Below are 20,721 nucleotides of genomic sequence, written 5' to 3'. Positions count from 1 at the left end.
GGCCATAGGTGCTTACCACATTCCTTTGGGTGGAATGTCTGTGGGGAAAGACCCTCTGGTATCTCGTTTCCTTCGTGGCACTTGGAGGCTGAGGCCTGCAGTTCGCTCTAGGGTGCCACCATGGGATTTGTCCGTTGCGCTGCAAGGCCTTTCCCTGGCCCCCTTTGAGCCCATTGAGGAGGTTCCTGGGAAGTTTCTAACTCTGAAAGCTCTGTTTCTTCTCGCCATCTCTTCTCTTAAAAGAATAGGGGATCTCCAGGCATTGTCGGTTGCTCCGTCATGCTTGGAGTTTGCTCCGGGTATGGTCAAAGCTTTTCTTCACCCTAGACCGGGCTATGTCCCCAAGGTCCCCACTAATGTGGCTAGACCTATTGTTCTGCAGGCCTTCTGTCCTCCTCCCTTTCAGAATGCGGACCAGGAGGCTAATAATTTGCTTTGCCCTGTGCGGGCGTTAGACGCTTATGTCCACAGAGCTGCCCTGTGGCGTAAAAGTGATCAATTATTTGTGTGCTTTGGGTCTCCTAACAAGGGAGGTCCGGTGTCTAAGCAAAGGATGAGCAAGTGGGTGGTTGAGGCTATCTCACTTGCTTATGAGGCGGCTGGACAGCCTTCTCCTTTGGCTGTCCGGTCGCACTCTACTAGGAGTATGGCGGCCTCTAAGGCCCTTATATCAGGAGTTTCGTTACAGGACGTCTGTGATGCGGCAGGCTGGTCCTCACCGCACACCTTCGTCAGGTTCTACTCTCTGGATTTAGACTCTGCTCCAGGGTCTCATGTTTTGTCTTCTTAGTGCTGCTCACTTGATACACACAGGACAGACATTTGTAGCTATGGAGGCGTTGGTATAGACGTTCCCCATAGCGTCAGTTTCGACGCAACGGGAGTTCCCTTGAAAGGGAACGCCTCGGTTACGACTGTAACCCCGGTTCCCTGAAGAGGGAACGAGCGTTGCGTCGCCTTGCCATATCTCCTTCATGCCTGTCAGCGCGACTTCGGACTTTACGAAGCTTTCGTTTTCTGTTTCGGGCCGGCTTTTATAGCTTCCTGGTACGTGACGTCACCCGCCTCTGACGTTCCGCCACACCATTGGACTGATTTGACATGTGCTTCAAGACGTCATCACGCAAAGCGTTCCCCATAGCGTCAGTTTCGACGCAACGCTCGTTCCCTCTTCAGGGAACCGAGGTTACAGTCGTAACCGAGGCGTTTGGCGTTCTCCGTTGTTCTTCAGTCTGGCGTGTTCGTGAGTCGGTGTTCCCGTTGGTGTTGCTGTGTGTTCCTCGCTCCTGTTCTGGATTTACTTCATCTGTTTCATTCACGGACATCACCATTCACCACCGTCATCTTCTGTGTCGCCCATCGAGGTCCCTGCGCCACTCAACTGCCACCGTGTTTGTTCTGTGTTTAATCTGACTTTGAGAATTCTAAATAAACACTTTTACTTGCATTATTGCTTCCTCGCTTTGAGTACGAATATGACAGAACGATCTGACCAGCAAATGGAAGCAGCAAGTGGTCCCGCGATGACTCTGGATGATTTCATCGCCCGCAGCATTTCCAGGATGGATTCCCAGGAGAAGAGGCTTACTAATACGGGGCGTGCAGTTCAAGCTTTAGTGGCGCAGGTGTCCGAGCTCACCCAGCAGTTTCAACATCTAAGAGCTCCCACAGCGCCACCCACACCGCCAGTTCCCCCCACACCACCAGCATCCCTCTTCCAGTCAGAACCACGCCTGCCTGTTCCCGAGTCCTACTCAGGAGAACCCAACTACTGCAGAGCATTTCTTACGCGATGCTCTATGCACTTCTCATTACAACCAAAGACCTTCCACGATGAACGATCTAAGGTAGCATTTGTTCTGACACTACTGACTGGAAGAGCGGCCTTATGGGGGACAGCAGTGTGGGAGAACCAAGATCCATGCTGCGACTCGTTCCAGGCACTCTCCGCCGAGATGAGGCGAGTATTCGACCGGGCCGTAGCGGGAAGAGAGGCGGCCCGAATACTCGCCGGCCTTCGTCAAGGTAATCGTTCCGTATCGGACTATTCCATCGAGTTCTGGACCTTGGCGGCAGAGTGCCACTGGAACGAGGAGGCGCAGTGGGACATGTTCCTGCATGGGCTGGCTGACCGTGTCGAGAAAGAGATCTACGTCCTGGACCTCCCAAAGACACTTAATGGTTTAATCGACCTCGCGCTGAGAGTGGATGCACGGTTAACCAGAGTGGAGCGACGTGTTCTCCCGAGCAGATCACAGGGAGGAGCCGAGGGTCTACATTCCAGTGGCGGGGACACGGTCAGCCCCGTCTTCGATCATGAGCCCATGCAGGTGGGGAGAGCTCGGCTTTCCCGGGAGGAGAAGGAAAGGCGGAGATCCCAGGGACTCTGCCTTTACTTTGGAGGGGCAGGGCACTATCTCAACGCCTGCCCAGTAAAAGGCCAAGCCCGACAGTAACTATGAGGCTACTGTCGGGTGGGATCTCCGCAGAGAAGACCTCATCAACATTTACGCTCCTCCCGGTAAGACTGAGATGGGCGACACACTCACATACCTGTCAAGCTTTACTGGACTCTGGCGCCGAAGGTAATTTCATGGACTATAATTTTGCATACAGACTTCAGATTCCGGTCAGCCAACTGTCACACAAGATTTCAGTCCACGCTATTAACGGTCAAGAACTCCCCAATATTTCACACACCACTGGCCCCGTTACTCTCATCACATCTGGCAACCATACGGAAACCCTATCATTATTGCTCATGAACTCTCCCCTCGCACCTGTTGTTCTGGGTCATCCATGGTTAACACGTCACAATCCAAGAATAGACTGGCATCAAAAATCCATTCTCACATGGAGCAGTCAATGTCATGAGTCTTGTCTTGTGTCTGCCTGTCCGTCTGTCTCTGTCTCTGTGTTTCAGGAGGAGGCAGTGGATTTGTCTAACGTGCCCACAGAGTACCGCGACCTGAAGGAAGTGTTCAGTAAGTCTCGTGCTGTTTCTCTTCCTCCGCATCGTCCTTATGACTGTGCCATAGATTTACTGCCAGGTAAGTCTCCGCCTAAGGGCAAGTTATATTCGCTTTCTGTTCCAGAAAGGGAGGCTATGGAGAAATATATTTCTGATTCTCTAGCAACAGGGTTCATCCGTCCCTCCTCTTCTCCAGCGGGGGCGGGGTTCTTTTTTGTGGGGAAGAAGGATGGTTCTCTGCGACCTTGCATTGATTACCGGGGGTTGAACAGCATCACTGTAAAGAATACTTATCCTTTGCCGTTGATGTCTTCAGCTTTCGAGAGGTTGCAGGGAGCATCAATCTTCACAAAATTGGATTTACGTAATGCATATCATTTGGTTCGCATCAGGAAGGGGGATGAATGGAAAACCGCTTTCAACACCCCCAGGGGGCACTTTGAATACTTGGTTATGCCGTTTGGCCTTTCCAACTCCCCAGCGGTTTTTCAGGCACTCGTCAATGACGTGTTGAGAGACATGGTAGATCAGTTCATATATGTTTACCTGGATGACATATTGATTTTTTCTTCGTCTCTCCAGGAACACGTTCAACACGTCAGGCGAGTGCTTCAGAGGTTGCTAGAGAATGGGCTTTTTGTCAAGGCGGAGAAATGCGCTTTTCATGCACAGTCTGTTCCTTTCCTAGGGTACATCATTTCGTCTGAGGGAGTACGCATGGATCCTGAGAAGGTTAAGGCTGTGGTAGAGTGGCCAAGTCCAGATTCCCGTAAGGCCCTACAGAGGTTTCTGGGGTTCGCCAACTTCTACCGGCGTTTTATTCGCAACTTCAGCCAGCTAGCCGCACCTCTGCCTTGACCTCCCCCAGAACTACGTTCAGGTGGTCAGACACAGCCGAGGCTGTGTTTGCCAAACTGAAAGGCCGCTTTGTTTCAGCCCCCATCTTAATAGCCCCTGATCCTTCACATCAGTTTGTGGTGGAGGTTGATGCGTCAGAGGTGGGGGTAGGAGCAGTTCTATCCCAACGTTCTCCCACAGATGACAAGATGCATCCCTGCGCGTTTTTGTCCCATCGTTTATCACCTGCCAAACGTAACTATGACATTGGTAACAGGGAATTGTTGGCAGTCAAGTTAGCGTTGGAGGAATGGCGTCATTGGTTAGAAGGGTCGGGGGTACCTTTTATCGTCTGGACCGATCACAAGAATCTGGAATATATCAGAACCGCCAAAAGATTGAACTCCAGGCAGGCTCGGTGGGCACTTTTTTTCAGTCGTTTTGATTTTTCTCTCTCGTACCGCCCGGGTTCCAAAAACATCAAACCCGATTCTTTATCGCGTATTTTTGACCGTTCCGAACGCCCGTCTACTCCCGAGTGCATTTTACCCGAGACCCTATTTGTCTCCACACTCAAATGGGAGGTCGAATCGAAGGTCAGGACGGCCTTAGAAGGGGTAACGCCTCCGCCCGGTTGCCCACCGAATCGGTTATTTGTGCCGGAGGGATTACGGTCTGACGTCATTCAGTGGGGGCATTGTTCCAACGTGGCTTGTCATCCAGGAGTTAATCGCACTAGTTTTTTAGTCAAGCAACGATTCTGGTGGCCACTTATGGCTCGCGACATTCACAGTTTTGTTTTGGCTTGCTCGGTTTGTGCCACTGGTAAGACTTCCAATCGACCCCCAGATGGGTTACTTCAACCGCTGCCTGTCCCTTCGAGACCCTGGTCCCATATAGCGCTAGATTTTATCACCGCCCTCCCACCCTCTCAGGGCAATACGGCCGTTTTGACTGTAGTGGACCGGTTCTCAAAGGCGGCTCATTTCATTCCCTTGCCCAAATTACCCTCAGCCAAGGAGACAGCGTTGACCGTTGTAGACCACGTCTTTCGCTTACATGGCCTCCCGATGGACGTGGTTTCTGACAGAGGACCCCAGTTTGTGTCCAAATTTTGGCGAGAGCTTTGTAGATTACTGGGAGCGACTGTCAGTCTGTCCTCAGGGTTTCATCCCCAGAGCAATGGCCAAACCGAGAGAGCCAACCAAGATCTGGAAAGGGTGTTGCGATGTTTGGTCTCCAAGAATCCTTCCTCATGGAGCCAACAACTTTCAATGGTGGAGTACGCTCACAATGCGTTACCAGTGTCATCCACGGGCCTATCACCGTTTGAGTGTAGTTTAGGTTACCAGCCACCAATTTTTCCCAGTCTGGAATCCGAAGTCGTGGTCCCCTCCGCTCACGCCTTCGTCCAGAGGTGTCACCGCACATGGACTAGAGCCCGTGAGACTCTACTCCAAGTGGGGGCGCGCACCAAGGCTAAAGCCGATCGCCACCGGTCTAAGCCTCCCGTATACGTCGTTGGTCAAAAAGTGTGGCTTTCTACCAAGAATATTCCTCTCCGCTCCGTTTCTAATAAGCTTGCTCCCAAATTCATTGGCCCGTTCACTGTCACCAAGATCATTAGTCCGGTGGCAGTCCGCCTCAATCTTCCTCCAGCGTACAGGAGAATTCATCCCGTCTTTCATGTATCTAAAATAAAGCCCGTGTTTCGTTCTCATATTAACCTGTTAACCCTCACCAGTGCGTCGGCGCACTGAAGCGTTTTTTTTATTTATTTAGTTCAAAGTAACTATCAGATTAAATGTTTTACCTTGACAAACTATACATCATTAAAAAGATATAAGACTCAAGTTTCAGTATTTGACAACTATTGTATTCTGAGAAACTTATAGTGACAGTTATGTCTTATTTTGTGTCAGGAGTTATGAAATGGAAAAATGCGTTGATCCCTTTAATATGAATTATGACCGTCAGCTGGTCCATTCAGAAAAAAAAACTCCGTGCTGTCGTCATGACAGTGCTTCACAAAACAACGTCCCTCAGGGCTTTTAGCTCAAAAATGTGCAGACTTGGAGAAATATTGATATATTCTCATAGATTCACATCATATTTCTATAGACAGGAATAATATTTATTGAATTTATACCCAAATGCGTCGATGTAATCATTATGAGCGCTTCTTACTGAGATGTGCTGTGTTTTCAATTCATACCAATAGCCTGAGGGCGCTATATGCACAAAAATACTCCATATATGGAACATGAAGAAGAGCCATAATCATGTGACCTTCAAGGACGTCACTGATAGCAGCTACACACAAAGCTAACACAGAGATCGCTGTAATATGCAGATATAGACGTTTTGAAGACAATAAACATGATTGCAAATGATATTTGATATTTGAGTGTTCTTCAAGCAATGCCAGGTATTTTTATAATAATAGATTATATTTATAATGTAATGCTAATCAATATAGACTTTATCATCGTGCATACTATAAATAATATATTTTCTTTCTGATTTTTTTTTTTATCTGAAGCCAAATTAGATCACAGAAGATTATTTAAAACAATCGACTTGCGTTATTAAATAAGTTTGAAGCACAAACATAGTTTTAATCTCATAAATGGTCGTGTATTGATGGTGTGCTAAGCTAACATGCTAGCTAGCTCAGGTGCACCTGTCACCTAGAAGTTATTCTTTTATGGGTTTTTTTTCTAAATAGTAATGCTTTTCTGAAATGTTTTAGTGCATTTGATACAGTTTCAAATATAAGTGAGAACTTTGATAAAATAAATTAGGGATTGAAACCCTATGAATAGCCTGTGAATAGCCAGTCGTTAGTAACTATAATGCAGACAAAAGATATGCATATTTAGATCCATAACCAGGCTGGAGAGGTGTGTGAATGTGTACTGGGGAGACTGAGACTGAATGGGGCTCGTTTGCACCACAAAACAATAGAGACAATAGACTGAATAGATGACTTAGATGATGGCTAAACATCAGTAGCATTTTTAGAGTCTAATCAAAATAAAGTAATTTGACATGATCTTGAAAAACATTTAACCAAATACAGAGTTTTAGACTTATCATTTTCAGATTTTAAATATAACATGGACACATATGGCTTTAGCTGCAGTGCATTTCTAGATTGCTCCAGGGCCCACTTCAATTTTATTTTCATGAATATGTTTAATAAAAATAAATTTCTAATAACTTTACAAAACTTTGAAGCTATTTAAAAAATGTTTTTTTCATTATGACAATAATTAATTCTACATTTACAATAAACTACCAGGTGTCAGCTTTCAAATGAGATCATACTTGTGCTTTTAGTGCAAAGGGTTCATGAACTGTATCTGTTTCAGTTTGGGTATGTCATTTCTGGGGATTTTTCAAAAGTGGCGTTGCAGCTTAACAGGTTAATCCGCCTGCCCCAGTTCCCCCCCCCCCCCCCCCCCCCCCCCGTCGCCGTCGCGACTCGTAGATGGGGAACCTACATATTTGGTTAATCGTATTCTGGACTCAAGACGGAGGTGACGCGGATTTCAGTACTTGGTGGACTGGGAGGGTTACGGTCCGGAGGAGAGAAGTTGGGTACCTGCTAGAGACATCCTGGATCACTCCCTTATCGATGATTACAATCGACAGGTAAAGGGAATCTGGGGACGCCAGGAGGCGTCCCTAGGAGGGGGGGTACTGTCACGGTTCATGAATTCACTGTCTTCTTCTTGTCTCGTGTCATTGTTGTTGTATGTGTGTGTGTGTGTGGGCGTGGTCCGGATTGTCACCGCTGATTAGTGGTGACAGCTGTAGCTCACTAACGGCGCCAGCTGCAGCTGATCAAAGCGCCATCTTATACTCACGTTCTCTGTCCTCTCATTGTCAGATCATTGTGAAGTCTCCTCGTGTTGTATCCTGTTCCTGTTTGGCGTTCTCCGTTGTTCTTCAGTCTGGCGTGTTCGTGAGTCGGTGTTCCCGTTGGTGTTGCTGTGTGATCCTCGCTCCTGTTCTGGATTTACTTCATCTGTTTCATTCACGGACATCACCATTCACCACCGTCATCTTCTGTGTCGCCCATCGAGGTCCCTGCGCCACTCAACTGCCACCGTGTTTGTTCTGTGTTTAATCTGACTTTGAGAATTCTAAATAAACACTTTTACTTGCATTATTGCTTCCTCGCTTTGAGTACGAATATGACAGTTGTTCCCGATATAAACAATATGTCACTTTGCAACATTTATTAATGCCAAAGTCAAGATTATGAGTTTAAGTCTTAAATCAATAGACAAAAAGGTTGTTGAGGGTGTCTGTTTCACATGTGAACGTCAGTAATTACAGTCAGTGTTGAGTATCATGATGTTGTGGAGATCATCATGGGTTTGAGGGTCTCAGTTACTCACCTGTTATAACCTTCAGATTCACTTCAGTGAGGGGATCTGTTCCTGATTTTATATCAACTCCACACTGGTACGTCCCAGAATCCCGTTCTCTCAGATCTCTGAGGGTCACAGTGAAGACTGCTGAACTTGTGTCGTCATACAGAGAGAATCTATCATTCTTAACCCATTTATCTTTCTCATTAGTCCTGATTCGATCTCTGCGCATTGACCCCTGTTCTTTAAAAAAATACTTTTTATTCTCTGTATATCCTTTATCATATTTGCATGTGATGTTGACTTCTCCTCCTGAATATCCTGTCACACTCATGGAGCTCACGACACCTACAACAAACCAGCATTAAAACACTTTAATATACACAGAAATTAACTTTAATCAACAGCCAATAAAACAACATGAAGTTAAAGACTCTCCTCATCAATTCTGTGCTGTTTTTCATGATTTCATGAGTTCAGATTCTTACCAGGAATCATCAGCAGAGTGAAAGTCCAGATGATCTTCATTCTTTTCTCTTATTAAATGATCTTCTCTGTTGTTAGTAGATTCAGTTCTTCTGAAGCTCTCGGTGTGTGTTCAGAAGAGTTTTGAGAGTTTCTTTCCTGGTTACATGTTTAACATTAAGAGCTGAATGTGACAGAGACGCCCACTTCCCCTGAGAAAGAGAGAGAGAGAGAGAGAGAGAGAGAGAGAGAGAGAGAGAGTCAGACAGAGAGAGAGAGAGAGAGAGAGAGAGAGAGAGAGGGAGAGAGAGAGAGAGTTGTTTGAAATTCAAATACACCTTTATTATAACAATTTAGTCTTGAATTATTCACACTTCATCCAACATTTTTTTATTTCTTTTATACACATGTATATTTAAAAAGTCAACACCAATTAATTTCTCTCACATAAAGTACACAATACCTCATCAACACACCAGATTTCTACTAGTTCTCTAGTTGTTTTATGCGCACGTGAACGTCATGGCAACGTACAACACAAAGTGCCTCACGCGGGAAACACTTAACGTAACACGTAAATGTGCGTAGCTAACGTAAATCAAGCAAGTATGCCACGAAGTGTTGGCAAAATAACACATTAACGGACCGGAGGAAATAATATGGATTTTTTTTTTCCAGAAAACTAAATAAACAAAAATGAATTCAAGCACTTTCAAGGAACTGTATCTATTATGTTCATTTTCAAAAACTTTCCAATTTATTTTTTTATTTTTTTATTCACAAACTTTCAAGGATTTCAAAGACCTGTGGGGACCCTGCTTACAACACGTGATACAGCTTTCTCTCAGACACACACAGACCCAGGCCCGGGGTGGGTAATTGGGAGAATCGGGCAAATTCCCGGTGGGCCGCTTCACCTTTGGGCCGGTCGAGGAATTTGTAAAAAAAAAAAATTTTTTTTTTTTTTTTTGTCACGTTAGTTACATTAGGCTACACACGGATTCCGCATTCTGACACCGCAGCGCACAGCCTCTGCATGGGTTGTACCATGAGAGGGAGTTCTCCCCTCCCCTCCCATACAGTTGGTTGGGTCCATAGCCCGTCTTTTCCAAAACGTTTTCTCAGGTAGGCTACCGCGGCACCGCCGGCGCCTACCGATAGCAGGGCCGGCCCTATGGCGACAAATCAATGACAAAATTAACGGAGCGCACAACTGATGCTGACGCGCGCAGTTAATTACATTCGCGAGAGGATAACAGATCTACACGCGAGGAAACGGGAAATCGTGAGCTCATTCAAACCCTGCGCGCGCGCATGACATCTCCTCTGCACGCAATACAAGCCCTCGCGCGCGCATGATCATTCCCCACGCTCTCGCGCTTGATCTCCTGCATTTGCTCGCTCGAACACTTTTATTTTTGGCAGTCGATGGGCGGTTACTTAAAACTTAAAACTTACTGTTTTAATAACCTCAAATGTCATTAGGTATCACATTTTTTTTATAAAAAATGCATTGTTTTTGAATATTTTTGAAAACAAATACATCTGTAAACATTAGTTCTACCAGAAAGACTCGGGAGAGTTATTTCAATAAACCATACATTTATTGACAGCTCAGCAAGCTGATAATCTACAAAGTCATTTGGCGTAGGCCCCGTCCGTAGTGCATAGTCCGAGAGTATCGGATCTGCAATTCCTGCCTAAAGATGAAGGCAGGGGCGCAGCCGACCCCCCTCCTGGGAGGTATGGACGGGACCATCCTGGTGGTGGTGGGGAGGATGGGGGTAATCGTCGCTTCAGTATCTGCGAACTCAAACATGTGTAAGTACCGTGCTTTTATACAATAAGCATAATAATATGATTGGATAGAAGTGAAGCAATAAGTGACGTAATAATTGAGTCTTCCCAGCAGAACTTATGCTAAAGCTTTCATTTCAATATGCCTCTTTGTGGAAGAGTGGGATACATTTCAAATGCTTTCTTTCTTTCTTTCTTTCTTTCTTTCTGCTTTTGTTAATTTATCAACCTATCCTTGTGGAATAGTGGAACATTTTTTGTTAACTTTCTCAGCTTAAGTGAAATATTATCTAACCTTTACATTATTTGTTGAACCATGTTATTAATAAAAACTACACAATAGTAAGAGCTGAACTGTTGCTTAATTTATCCAATTTGGAAAAACTGCTAATTTGGAATTCCACCATGGAAAAAGAGGGCCGGTCTTGGGCCTGAAACTCCCGGGCTGAAAAGTGGCCCCACTCCGGCCCTGCACAGACCTCTCTAATGTTACTGATATATTAGTTATGATTATATGTGTTTTACACCATATCTATGTGCACTGTCCACTTCACTCATGCAGAATATTCTGATTTACCAGGTTTAATTTCAAGGTTAATCTCTGTGTATTTATCAGGGTTTTTTTACCTTGCTCCTCTGTTCTCAGATTAGTGATGGTGACGGTGCAGATGCGGGGTCGTTCTGTCATCGGTCAGAGAGAATCTCCTGTCTTTAGCTGGAGATCCAGATTCAACCGGGATGTCTTTATTGCGTTCTGGACACTCTCCTCTGCAGAGATACTTATTCTTCTCTTCATATCCAGACTCATAGGGACAGCGTATTCCAACTTTTCCTCCTTCATAACCAGTGAAAGTCAAGATCTCCGTCATCTCACACGCCAAGACTAAAAACATAAGAGAGAGAAACTCAGCTCAGAGCGAACATGGACCTGATTGAGAACAGGTGCTGTTTTAGAAAGACCCAGAAACACAGAATAAACTCTTACCTGACATGATGAGCAGGAGAAATATGAGAAGTTTATGATCACAGATCTGGATCATTTTCTGCTTTATCTGTGAGCCGCTGGTGGCCTGTGTTATGAAGAGCTGCTGTCTCTCTCTCTCTCTCTCTCTCTCTCTCTCTCTCTCTCTCGCTCTCTCTCTCTCTGTCTCACTCTCTCTCTCTCTCACTCACCCCCCGAAGGTGGACCCGATTCACCTTCGCCTGGACCCGATGACAACGCAGTGCTGAAGTGCCAACTAGTCTCTCCCTAAAGCATTGGGAAAGGAGCATTGCGTTGGGAATGGATGTATAGTTTGGTATCGTCTGCGTAACAGTGGAATTTGAAGCCATGATGACGGATGATATCACCTAGTGGAAGCATAGTCTGCATTCATCTACATAATGAAGAGAAGAGGCCCAAGAACAGAACCCTGAGGAACACTGTGCAGGACAGAGGCAGAAGTGGACTTTGACTGGTGGATGGAGATGTAATGCTGGCGATCAGACAGGTGGGAGCAGTGTTCGAATTGTGTCAAAGCTCTTGGGGGGGTAATATCACTGTAACGATCACCAGCTGGAGTGCCTCTGAGAGTCACCAGAGGGCACTCCACACCAGACTGATCACTACACAAAACTACAATTCCCATAATGCTTCATACCTGGGACTGATTGCGCACTCACCTGCATCTCATTCAGACACTCCATATAAACCACACTCAAACAGAAGATCACTGCGAAGTATTGCATTGCCACGGCCTGTAATTTCTGAGCGTTTACCCTATCCTACTGATCTAGTTGCCGACCTCGGATTGTTATCTCACTTCTGCCTGCCTGCTGCCTGTCTTGACTTGGATTGCCCTTGGATTATTGTTTCTTGCTGCCTGCCCCGATCTTCTGCCTGTTACCTGACTACTCTCTGTGTTGATCTCTGATTTCCCTGTTTTGCTGTTCCCTGACCCCTGCCTGTTTGACGTTCCTTCAATAAAGCTGCAAATGGATTCTACTGAGTCTTCCAATTCATAACAATCACACTGAAGGAGGCTGATTTAAAATTAAGATTTATTTAAAATAAAAGTTCTTCTTTTGTCAAAATTGCATTTCCAGCCTAAACAGAGACTTTACTCCCTTCACACTTTATGGCGTGTAATACACACGTACTCCACACCCCTAATCCTACCCAAGGGGTTTGCAGTGCGTATCATTTACACGAAAATAAATAAATATATATATATATATTTATTTATTTTTTTTGCCATATAAATGGCACGATCAATAAAATGTATCTGTTTATAAATTTGAGCGTCTTTTCAGACGCAAATCTAATTTGAATTACTTTCTAATAGGAGCGGCAGCACAATACTTTGATTAAAAAAAAAAATATTACCTAATAAATTATGTTTCTATTATTTTAGTTTTAGAGAAAAACCAGGGGACCCCCCGAGGTAATTTTTTTGGGCCTTATGGGGGGTCCCTTGATGCTTATGGGGGGTCCCGGACCCCCCCAGCCCCCCCTCAATTCGAACACTGGGAGGTGAACCAGGATAGGGCAGTTCCAGAAATACCAAGAGCAGAGAGTCGTGAAATGAGAATACTATGAGAGATTGTATCAAATGCAAAGGAAATGTCTAGGAGAATTAGAATACTGGTGGAGCCGGAGTCAGTGGCGACAAGGAGATCATTAACAACCCTAAGAAGTGCAGTCTCAGTGCTGTGGAGGGTGCGAAAACCAGATTGAAAACATTCATAAATGTTGTTGGATGACAAATGAGTTTGAAGTTGAGCAGCAACCACATTCTCAAGCAGTTTTGAAATAAATGGTAAATTAGAAATAGGTCAGTAGTTGGCCATGTCAGAGGGGTCGAGGCCAGGTTTCTTTAGGACAGGAGTGACGGCAGCAGTTTTAAGTTCCAGAGGAACAACACCAGTGCTTAGAAGTTGAGTGATGAGAAGTGAAATTGATGGTGAAATAACGGGTGCACATTTTTTGAGAATTAGAATACTGGTGGAGCCGGAGTCAGTGGCAACAAGGAGATCATTAACAACCCTAAGAAGTGCAGTCTCAGTGCTGTGGAGGGTGTGAAAACCATATTGAAAACATTCATAAATGTTGTTGGATGACAAATGAGTTTGAAGTTGAGCAGCAAGCACTTTCTCAAGCAGTTTTGAAAGAAATAGTAAATTAGAAATAGGTCTGTAGTTGGCCATGTCAGAGGGGTCAAGGCCAGGTTTCTTTAGGACAGGAGTGACGGCAGCAGTTTTAAGTTCCAGAGGAACAACACCAGTGCTTAGAAGTTGAATGATGAGAAGTGAAATCGATGGTGAAATAACGGGTGCACATTTTTTGAGAATTAGAATACTGGTGGAGCCGGAGTCAGTGGCAACAAGGAGATCATTAACAACCCTAAGAAGTGCAGTCTCAGTGCTGTGGAGGGTGTGAAAACCAGATTGAAAACATTCATAAATGTTGTTGGATGACAAATGAGTTTGAAGTTGAGCAGCAACCACTTTCTCAAGCAGTTTTGAAAGAAATAGTAAATTAGAAATAGGTCGGTAGTTGGCCATGTCAGAGGGGTCGAGGCCAGGTTTCTTTAGGACAGGAGTGACGGCAGCAGTTTTAAGTTCCAGAGTAACAACACCAGTGCTTAGAAGTTGAGTGATGAGAAGTGAAACTCTTTGCAAATATTTTATTTTTCAAATTTGCACACATTCACTCATATTTGTATGTCATAGGGGAGACCGGGGGACAGTTGCAACACTTTTTTCTCTCAGTTACTCAGAGACTATTTGGACTAGACCAACCAAATTTGTATATATTAAATGTGGTAGATTTTTCCCTAAACCTAACTATCTGGGTCTCGTCTCCAAATCGACGTCCCCACTCGGGTATCTGGGTCTCGTCTCCAAATCAACATCCCCACTCAGTATCTGGGTCTCATCTACAAATCAACGTCCCCACTCAATAATAGTCACCTAACTAACTTGATCCCCTAAACTAACTTACTTCCTAAACTAGCTTCCTGTGCAGGAATAAATCGACAAATAGACCTGCAAATATCCTTTAAATGCTTTAATCACGGCCAGGAGATCTTCCCGAGCAGTTCTCAGGGAATCTCTCCCAAGAAGCAAGGCCAAGGGATCTCAGATAAATTCCATTGAGAATTCCCACCGTAAAACACAGATACAACAGTTTTTATAGTATAGAGGTATGGCATAAATGTCAGGCTGCATTACATAATTTCCCCACTATTTGATTGGTTCTTCATATGCAAAACCCCTCTGTTACTAGGTAAAGCAAACTCTGATCTTTTGATTACTTATCACAAGGTTTTAATGGCCAAATGTGGCCTCATCATGGCACTGCTGGTGTGTTGCCGGCACTGGCATGCATCATGTCAGCCAACTGTGGGCCAAGTGTGGCAATGATGGCACTGCATGCATGACGGCAGACAGCATTTGGGCCGATTGTGGATGGGAGGTGTGTGGCCCAGATCATGTCAGCCAACTGTGGGCCAAGTGTGGCAATGATGGCACTGCATGATGGCTAGGGTTGGGTATCGGTTGGGTTTTATCCGATACCAGTACTTACTCGGTATTTTTCAAACGGTTCCGGTGCTTAAACGGTTCTTAAACCGGTACTTAAGAAAACGAAACCGCACACACTTTATCAAAAAAATAATACCTGTGTGTGTTTTCTGAAAAAGATTTTCTGATTTCTGATTAAATAAAAAATTGTGCCGTTTAAAAGGCTACTGATGTAGCCGAAAACACTTAAGTTAAGATCAAAAAAATTTCTTCTCATATTATTTATATATATTATATATTATATTACGTATTATATATTATAGACTTTTACAAAACAGAGAAATATCTGACACTGAGCAGAAATATTTAACACACATAGTATAGCCTCATATAAATATACTTGATATACTTCATACTTGATATGCAAGATTTGCAGTTGGCATTAAAATACTAGACTTACCCGAAGAGGAACACTGCAGCTGAACTTGAACTTTAGTCAAGAATGTCAGAGGTTTTGGGTTCTAATTCGCATTCGTAGTTTTTTGTTTGTTGTTGTTGTTTTTTTAAACCGATTATTCTCATCAGTGGTTGTAAATCAAGCAGGGACACTTTGTGTGCATTAGGCTATATTTTTTTATTTCACCAGAACTCTCCGCGCACATACTCATCTGAGACGCGAGCACACACACACACACACACACACACACACACACACACACACACACACACACACACACACACACACACACACACACACTCATCTGAGACGCGAGCACACACACACACACACACACACACACACACACACACACAAACTCGCGCACATACTCATCTGAGACGCGAGCTCACACACACACACAAACTCACGCACATACTCATCTGAGACGCGAGCACACACACACACACACAAACTCACGCACATACATCTGAGACGCGAGCACACACACACACACACACTCGCGCACATACTCATCTGAGACGCGAGCACGCACACACAAACTCTCCGCGCACATACTAGACGACGCCTCATAAATAGATCGATCTCTGCAACGTATTGAAGCGCGTCCGCGTCCAACGTATTGAAGCGCGCGTGAAGAAAGTGCGGTGTGCGCGAGCCACAATAATCCGCGCCACTGATCGCAGATCGCTAGATCAGAGCGCTAGATCGTCTCTTATTTAACAAACGAACTAAATGAATGCTCTGCTGGTTAACTGGAGATGTTTTGTTATTGGATCATTCATGCCGCGAGATGTTTTATAGGGGGCGGTGAAAAAAGTCAGGCACCGAAATCAGGCACCGAAAGTTGCGTTCTTATTCGGTCTCGATACTACCGTTTACGTCGGAACCGGTTCTCTATTGGAACCGGGTTTCGGTACCCAACCCTAATGATGGCACACAACATTTGGGCCGATTGTGCATGGGAGGTGTGTGGCCCAGATCAGTGTAGCGATTATGGTCCATACTTTGTGTACTGGACAATTACAAGCCTGCTACAATATTTTCAAGGCAAGATTATTCTCCCCTCCCCGTTCAGAAAAAGATGTAAAGATTTGAATAATAATAATATGAATTGTTTAAAAAAATGATTAATAATGAATAAATATAGTATTTCGTTTTCAGCAATGTTCACAATTTCGAGAAAAAAAAACTCGAAATACAATCTTGAGAATAAACTCATTAAATTTTGAGAATAAAGTCGTTGTGTTTTGAGAAAAAACTCTTTAAATTTCGAGAAAAAAAAGTCGAAATAATCGTGAGAATAAACTCATTAAATTTCAAGAAATAAAGTCGTTGTGTTTCGAGAAAAAAAGTCGAAATTAAAATGTAGAGAATAACGCATCGATCAGTGTTCATTGCACTGCACATCAACCTCATCAAGGTTTCGTGGTTTCCCAGGATACCATAAGACGCATTATTAATCGTTGTTGGCTGTGTATGCTCCATCCACAGAATGTAACGACTGTAACCATCTATACAGCCATTAATGGCAATGCCGTACGGTTTTAATTTATCATAGCTGTCCATATGCCAGAGTGCATTTGGGCCAGCGCAAGTGTAGCCTACTCTCCTTCGTCGAAATTCCACACCTTGAGGATCAACAAGTTTAATAATGCGTCTTATGGTATCCTGGGAAACCACGAAACCTCGATGAATTTCATGTTGGACAAAAGCGAGTACATCGCGCAAATTGGACAGTTTTTTTCTTCTAAAAAGACTTAGCCGACTAAGAATGTTCTATTCTTTGTTACTGAAAGAAAGTCTAAAATATAGCTAAGTGATCCAACTCTGCCATCCTCTATCAGTAGGCTATGCAATGAACACTGATCGAATGCGTTATTCTCTACATTTCATTTCGACTTTTTTTCTCGAAACACAACGACTTTATTCTCGAAATTTAATGAGTTTATTCTCAAGATTGTATTTCGACTTTTTTCTCGAAATTTAACGAGTTTTTTCTCGAAACACAACGACTTTATTCTCGATATTTAATGAGTTTATTCTCAAGATTGTATTTCGACTTTTTTTCTCTAAATTTTACGAGTTTTTTCTCGAAACACAACGACTTTATTCTAGATATTTAATGAGTTTATTCTCAAGATTGTATTTCGACTTTTTTTCTCGAAATTTAACGAGTTTAATCTCGCATTATAATGACTTTAATCTTAAAATGTTTTTTTTATTTTTTTTTATTGGCCCTAATCCTCTTCCGTACTACTTTAACCGGAAATACAGCATTAATTAAAAAATAAAATAAAAATTATTATATATATTGTTTTATGGTGCTTAATTTAACCCCTTGTTTGGGTCTTAAATATATATTATTTATGATTTTTCTCAGGTTAGGTAAAGTAAGTGTCTGTTCTAAACAATAAGTATTTCAATTTCCATACTTACAATTTAGTCAGAAGACTTCTCCTTGGTTAGTTCAGCTAATTTTTTCATAAAGCAGAGACTATGGCAGGCTGGTTCTTTTTATATCAAAAATAAGTCGTTTTTATTAAATTTAGGTTAATTAGTTGACATACAAAATACTAATATATAAATCGATAATATCAAATCGAATCAAATCAAGAACAAGCAGTTTACAAACTTTGACTGCAGGAGGCCCATGGCAAGAGACTTCTAACACCGGAGAGGCGGACTGGTGGTCCCGTTGAATCCGCGTCTGCCTTTGACATTCCTGACAATACTTTTTATAGTCCATACACCCTCCGCACAGATTCAGTCCTTTACAGATAATCTGTCCAATCCGAAGTCTTGAACTGTCCTCAGTTCTGGAAATCTATATAAAGCTCTTTCCTTTGTTCTCCTTTGCTTTGCTTGCTGGCTCTGGATCCTCTGCCTTTCTCATGCTCCTCATCAAAAAGGTAATACTTGCATTTTTCTTCTTTCTTTGGCACAGCTCTTTCTAATACATTTTCAATTTCTCTCTACTCTGCATATAATAAATAAATGATTACAACATTCAGTGTGATATATTTTTCTATCTAAACCATTTTCTCAATAAATGACTTTACTTCACCAATTGCAGTGTCTCTTTTTTATAAACCATTTTCACAATAAATGACTAAATAATTTCGAATAAATGGTGTCTTTTCTTAATGACAATTTCTTAATAAACATGTTTATAAAAACAAGTCTCAGTGTCTTTTCTAATGAACCAGATTCAATGGTTTCTTATAAAAACTCTTTACAGTGTTTTTCTTAACAATAAGGTTTCTTATAAAAACCTTTTACATTGTTTGCATACAATAAGGTTTCTTATAAAAACCTTATACAGTGTTTTCATATAATAAGGTTTCTTATAACAACCTTTTACAGTGTTTCCATATAATAAGGTTTCTTATAAAAACCTTATAAAGTGTTTTTCTTAATAATACTTTTCTTACACAAAGTTACAATTATACTTAATACCCTATTATAAGCCTATACATTATGAGGCATTAATCATAACAGAATGAATTGCATGTTTCACCCAACAATATATATATATATATATATATATATATATATATATATATATAAATGTTCTATTATATTCAATGGGAAAAAATAGATCATAATTATTGCATAAATATTAATTATTATCATAAAATTCTCTCAAAACACCAAAGAAAAAAAGAAAAAATATTATTGAACAAAAATACATTTGATTGATTTTACTGAAAAAAGAAAAAGAAAAATGATTTCAGGGGTCCGGTCACTTTTGACCACGAAGGTCCTGAGTGTGACTGGAAAACGAAGAACCTCAGAGGGTTAATTTTTCTAATTACATTATGGCCATTTCTAATTATTGCGGAGGACTTGTTGGTAATTATTATGGTGGTTACGGCCCTAATTTAAACTACAATAACTGATTGTATTGATGAGATTTTGCATAAAAGTTCAGTTTCTGTGAATTTGAGTTAGAAAGAGTGTGTAGTAGTTGGGTAATCAAGGTAATGAAAAGTTCCATGTAAAATAATAAATATTTCATTAATTCATCTTAATTCATTCAATTGTGTCCCTTGGTGCAGTTTTTATGAGTTGTCTATCATTTTTGTACAACACCACACAGTTCTGTAATATGCGCCCTCTTTGTTTACTCTTTCGAACACATGTTTGCTGTAACGGTGGCATGGACGAGGGAATGGAAACTGATGACCCATTTGCTAGTTTTGGCATGGGTGGCATGCGTGGTTTCCCACGCTCCTTTAACACGCGAGGTCCCAGCGGGGCCAAAAAACAGCACCCTCCAGTGACCCACGACCTGAGAGTCAGTCTAGAAGAAGTGTTCACTGGCTGCACCAAGAAGATGAAGAATGATTGCTGTCAATTAACAATCGTAGGAGGAGCGTCCGACTGTGTGACGTCACACGGTCAGATGGCTCGATTTGAGACAGGGGAAAACATATAAGGAGATTAAAAAAAAAAAACACTGGATGGATTTTTATCATTATATGATGGTTGTGTACAGGCACTGCCAACACACATTTCAGTACAATCAACTTGTAAAAGTGCATGTACCATTATATGACCCCTTCAGGGCCGGCCCGCGGCATAGGCGGAATAGGCAAATGCTAGGGGCGCCACTCATCCATAGGGGCGCCAAAATGAGTGAACAAGTGATTAAAAAAAAAAAATATTTTTTTACTAATACTATTTTAAAACCCTAAATTTGAAATACTTCCAAATAAAGCAAAAAAAAAACTCCACAAAAACGTAACTAAGTCCCCCGACTCCGGTCTGGCGCATCAATCTTCCCCTGCCCAGCGTGTGCGTGAGAAGCAGAGCGCGCGCGATCAGTTGTAATTTGTTGTGTTGCATCGCCTCTCGCCGCATCCAATGTAGACAGCATTGCTTTTTGTTTGAGAGCGCTTAACAGACTCAAGCCTGGTTTATACTCGACACGTCTACACGAGCGCGAAGGTGCGCGCAGCAAACATGACATCATTGCGGTGTGGGCGGTCGTGCGCGTTGAGTTCGCAAGACCCAATTTCGCCTGGCGGTGTGCTTTGTTTTATAACAAAGCGCGCGGCGCCACATCCGAAGATGAACGACTTTGAGTCGTTAAAACATGCCATAGTTTAGTGGAAGATTGCTAACATCAACTGGAAAACAAACACTTTTGCTAGTGCTCAATGAATAGTTTGTGCATGGATGACATTTGGACGATGACATCACGGTTTTGTCCAGAGTGCTATATATAAATTAACTAAATTAATAACTTATTTACAACTAAATTAAACCATCACTGAACTTACTTAAGCTGGACTATATATGAC

At 42.8% G+C, this 20,721-nt stretch overlaps 1 protein-coding gene across 2 annotated transcripts in view; it reads right to left on the bottom strand.

Moving 5' to 3' along the window:
• Positions 1–20,721, bottom strand: part of LOC309493647 (uncharacterized protein) — a 379,124-nt gene that overhangs the window by 131,763 nt on the left and 226,640 nt on the right. Inside the window, exons 1-2 of one of the 2 annotated variants that reach the window (XM_082162831.1) lie at positions 8,679–8,791; positions 8,218–8,538 (exon numbers count right to left, since the gene is read on the bottom strand). The exons of the other annotated variant lie outside the window; for it this stretch is intronic. Of the exons in view, the coding sequence (XP_082018957.1) occupies positions 8,218–8,538; positions 8,679–8,718 (361 nt within the window). The 5' untranslated portion in view covers positions 8,719–8,791. Of the gene's footprint in view, positions 1–8,217; positions 8,539–8,678; positions 8,792–20,721 lie in introns of those variants that run through there. 2 annotated transcript variants of the gene reach the window in all.

The sequence above is a fragment of the Leuciscus leuciscus genome (genome assembly GCF_965113295.1).
Source record: "Leuciscus leuciscus genome assembly, chromosome: 3".
Classification (NCBI taxonomy): domain Eukaryota; kingdom Metazoa; phylum Chordata; class Actinopteri; order Cypriniformes; family Leuciscidae; genus Leuciscus; species Leuciscus leuciscus.
The sequence above is the reverse complement of the archived record's forward strand: the minus strand, read 5'-3'. Positions and strand labels throughout refer to the sequence as shown.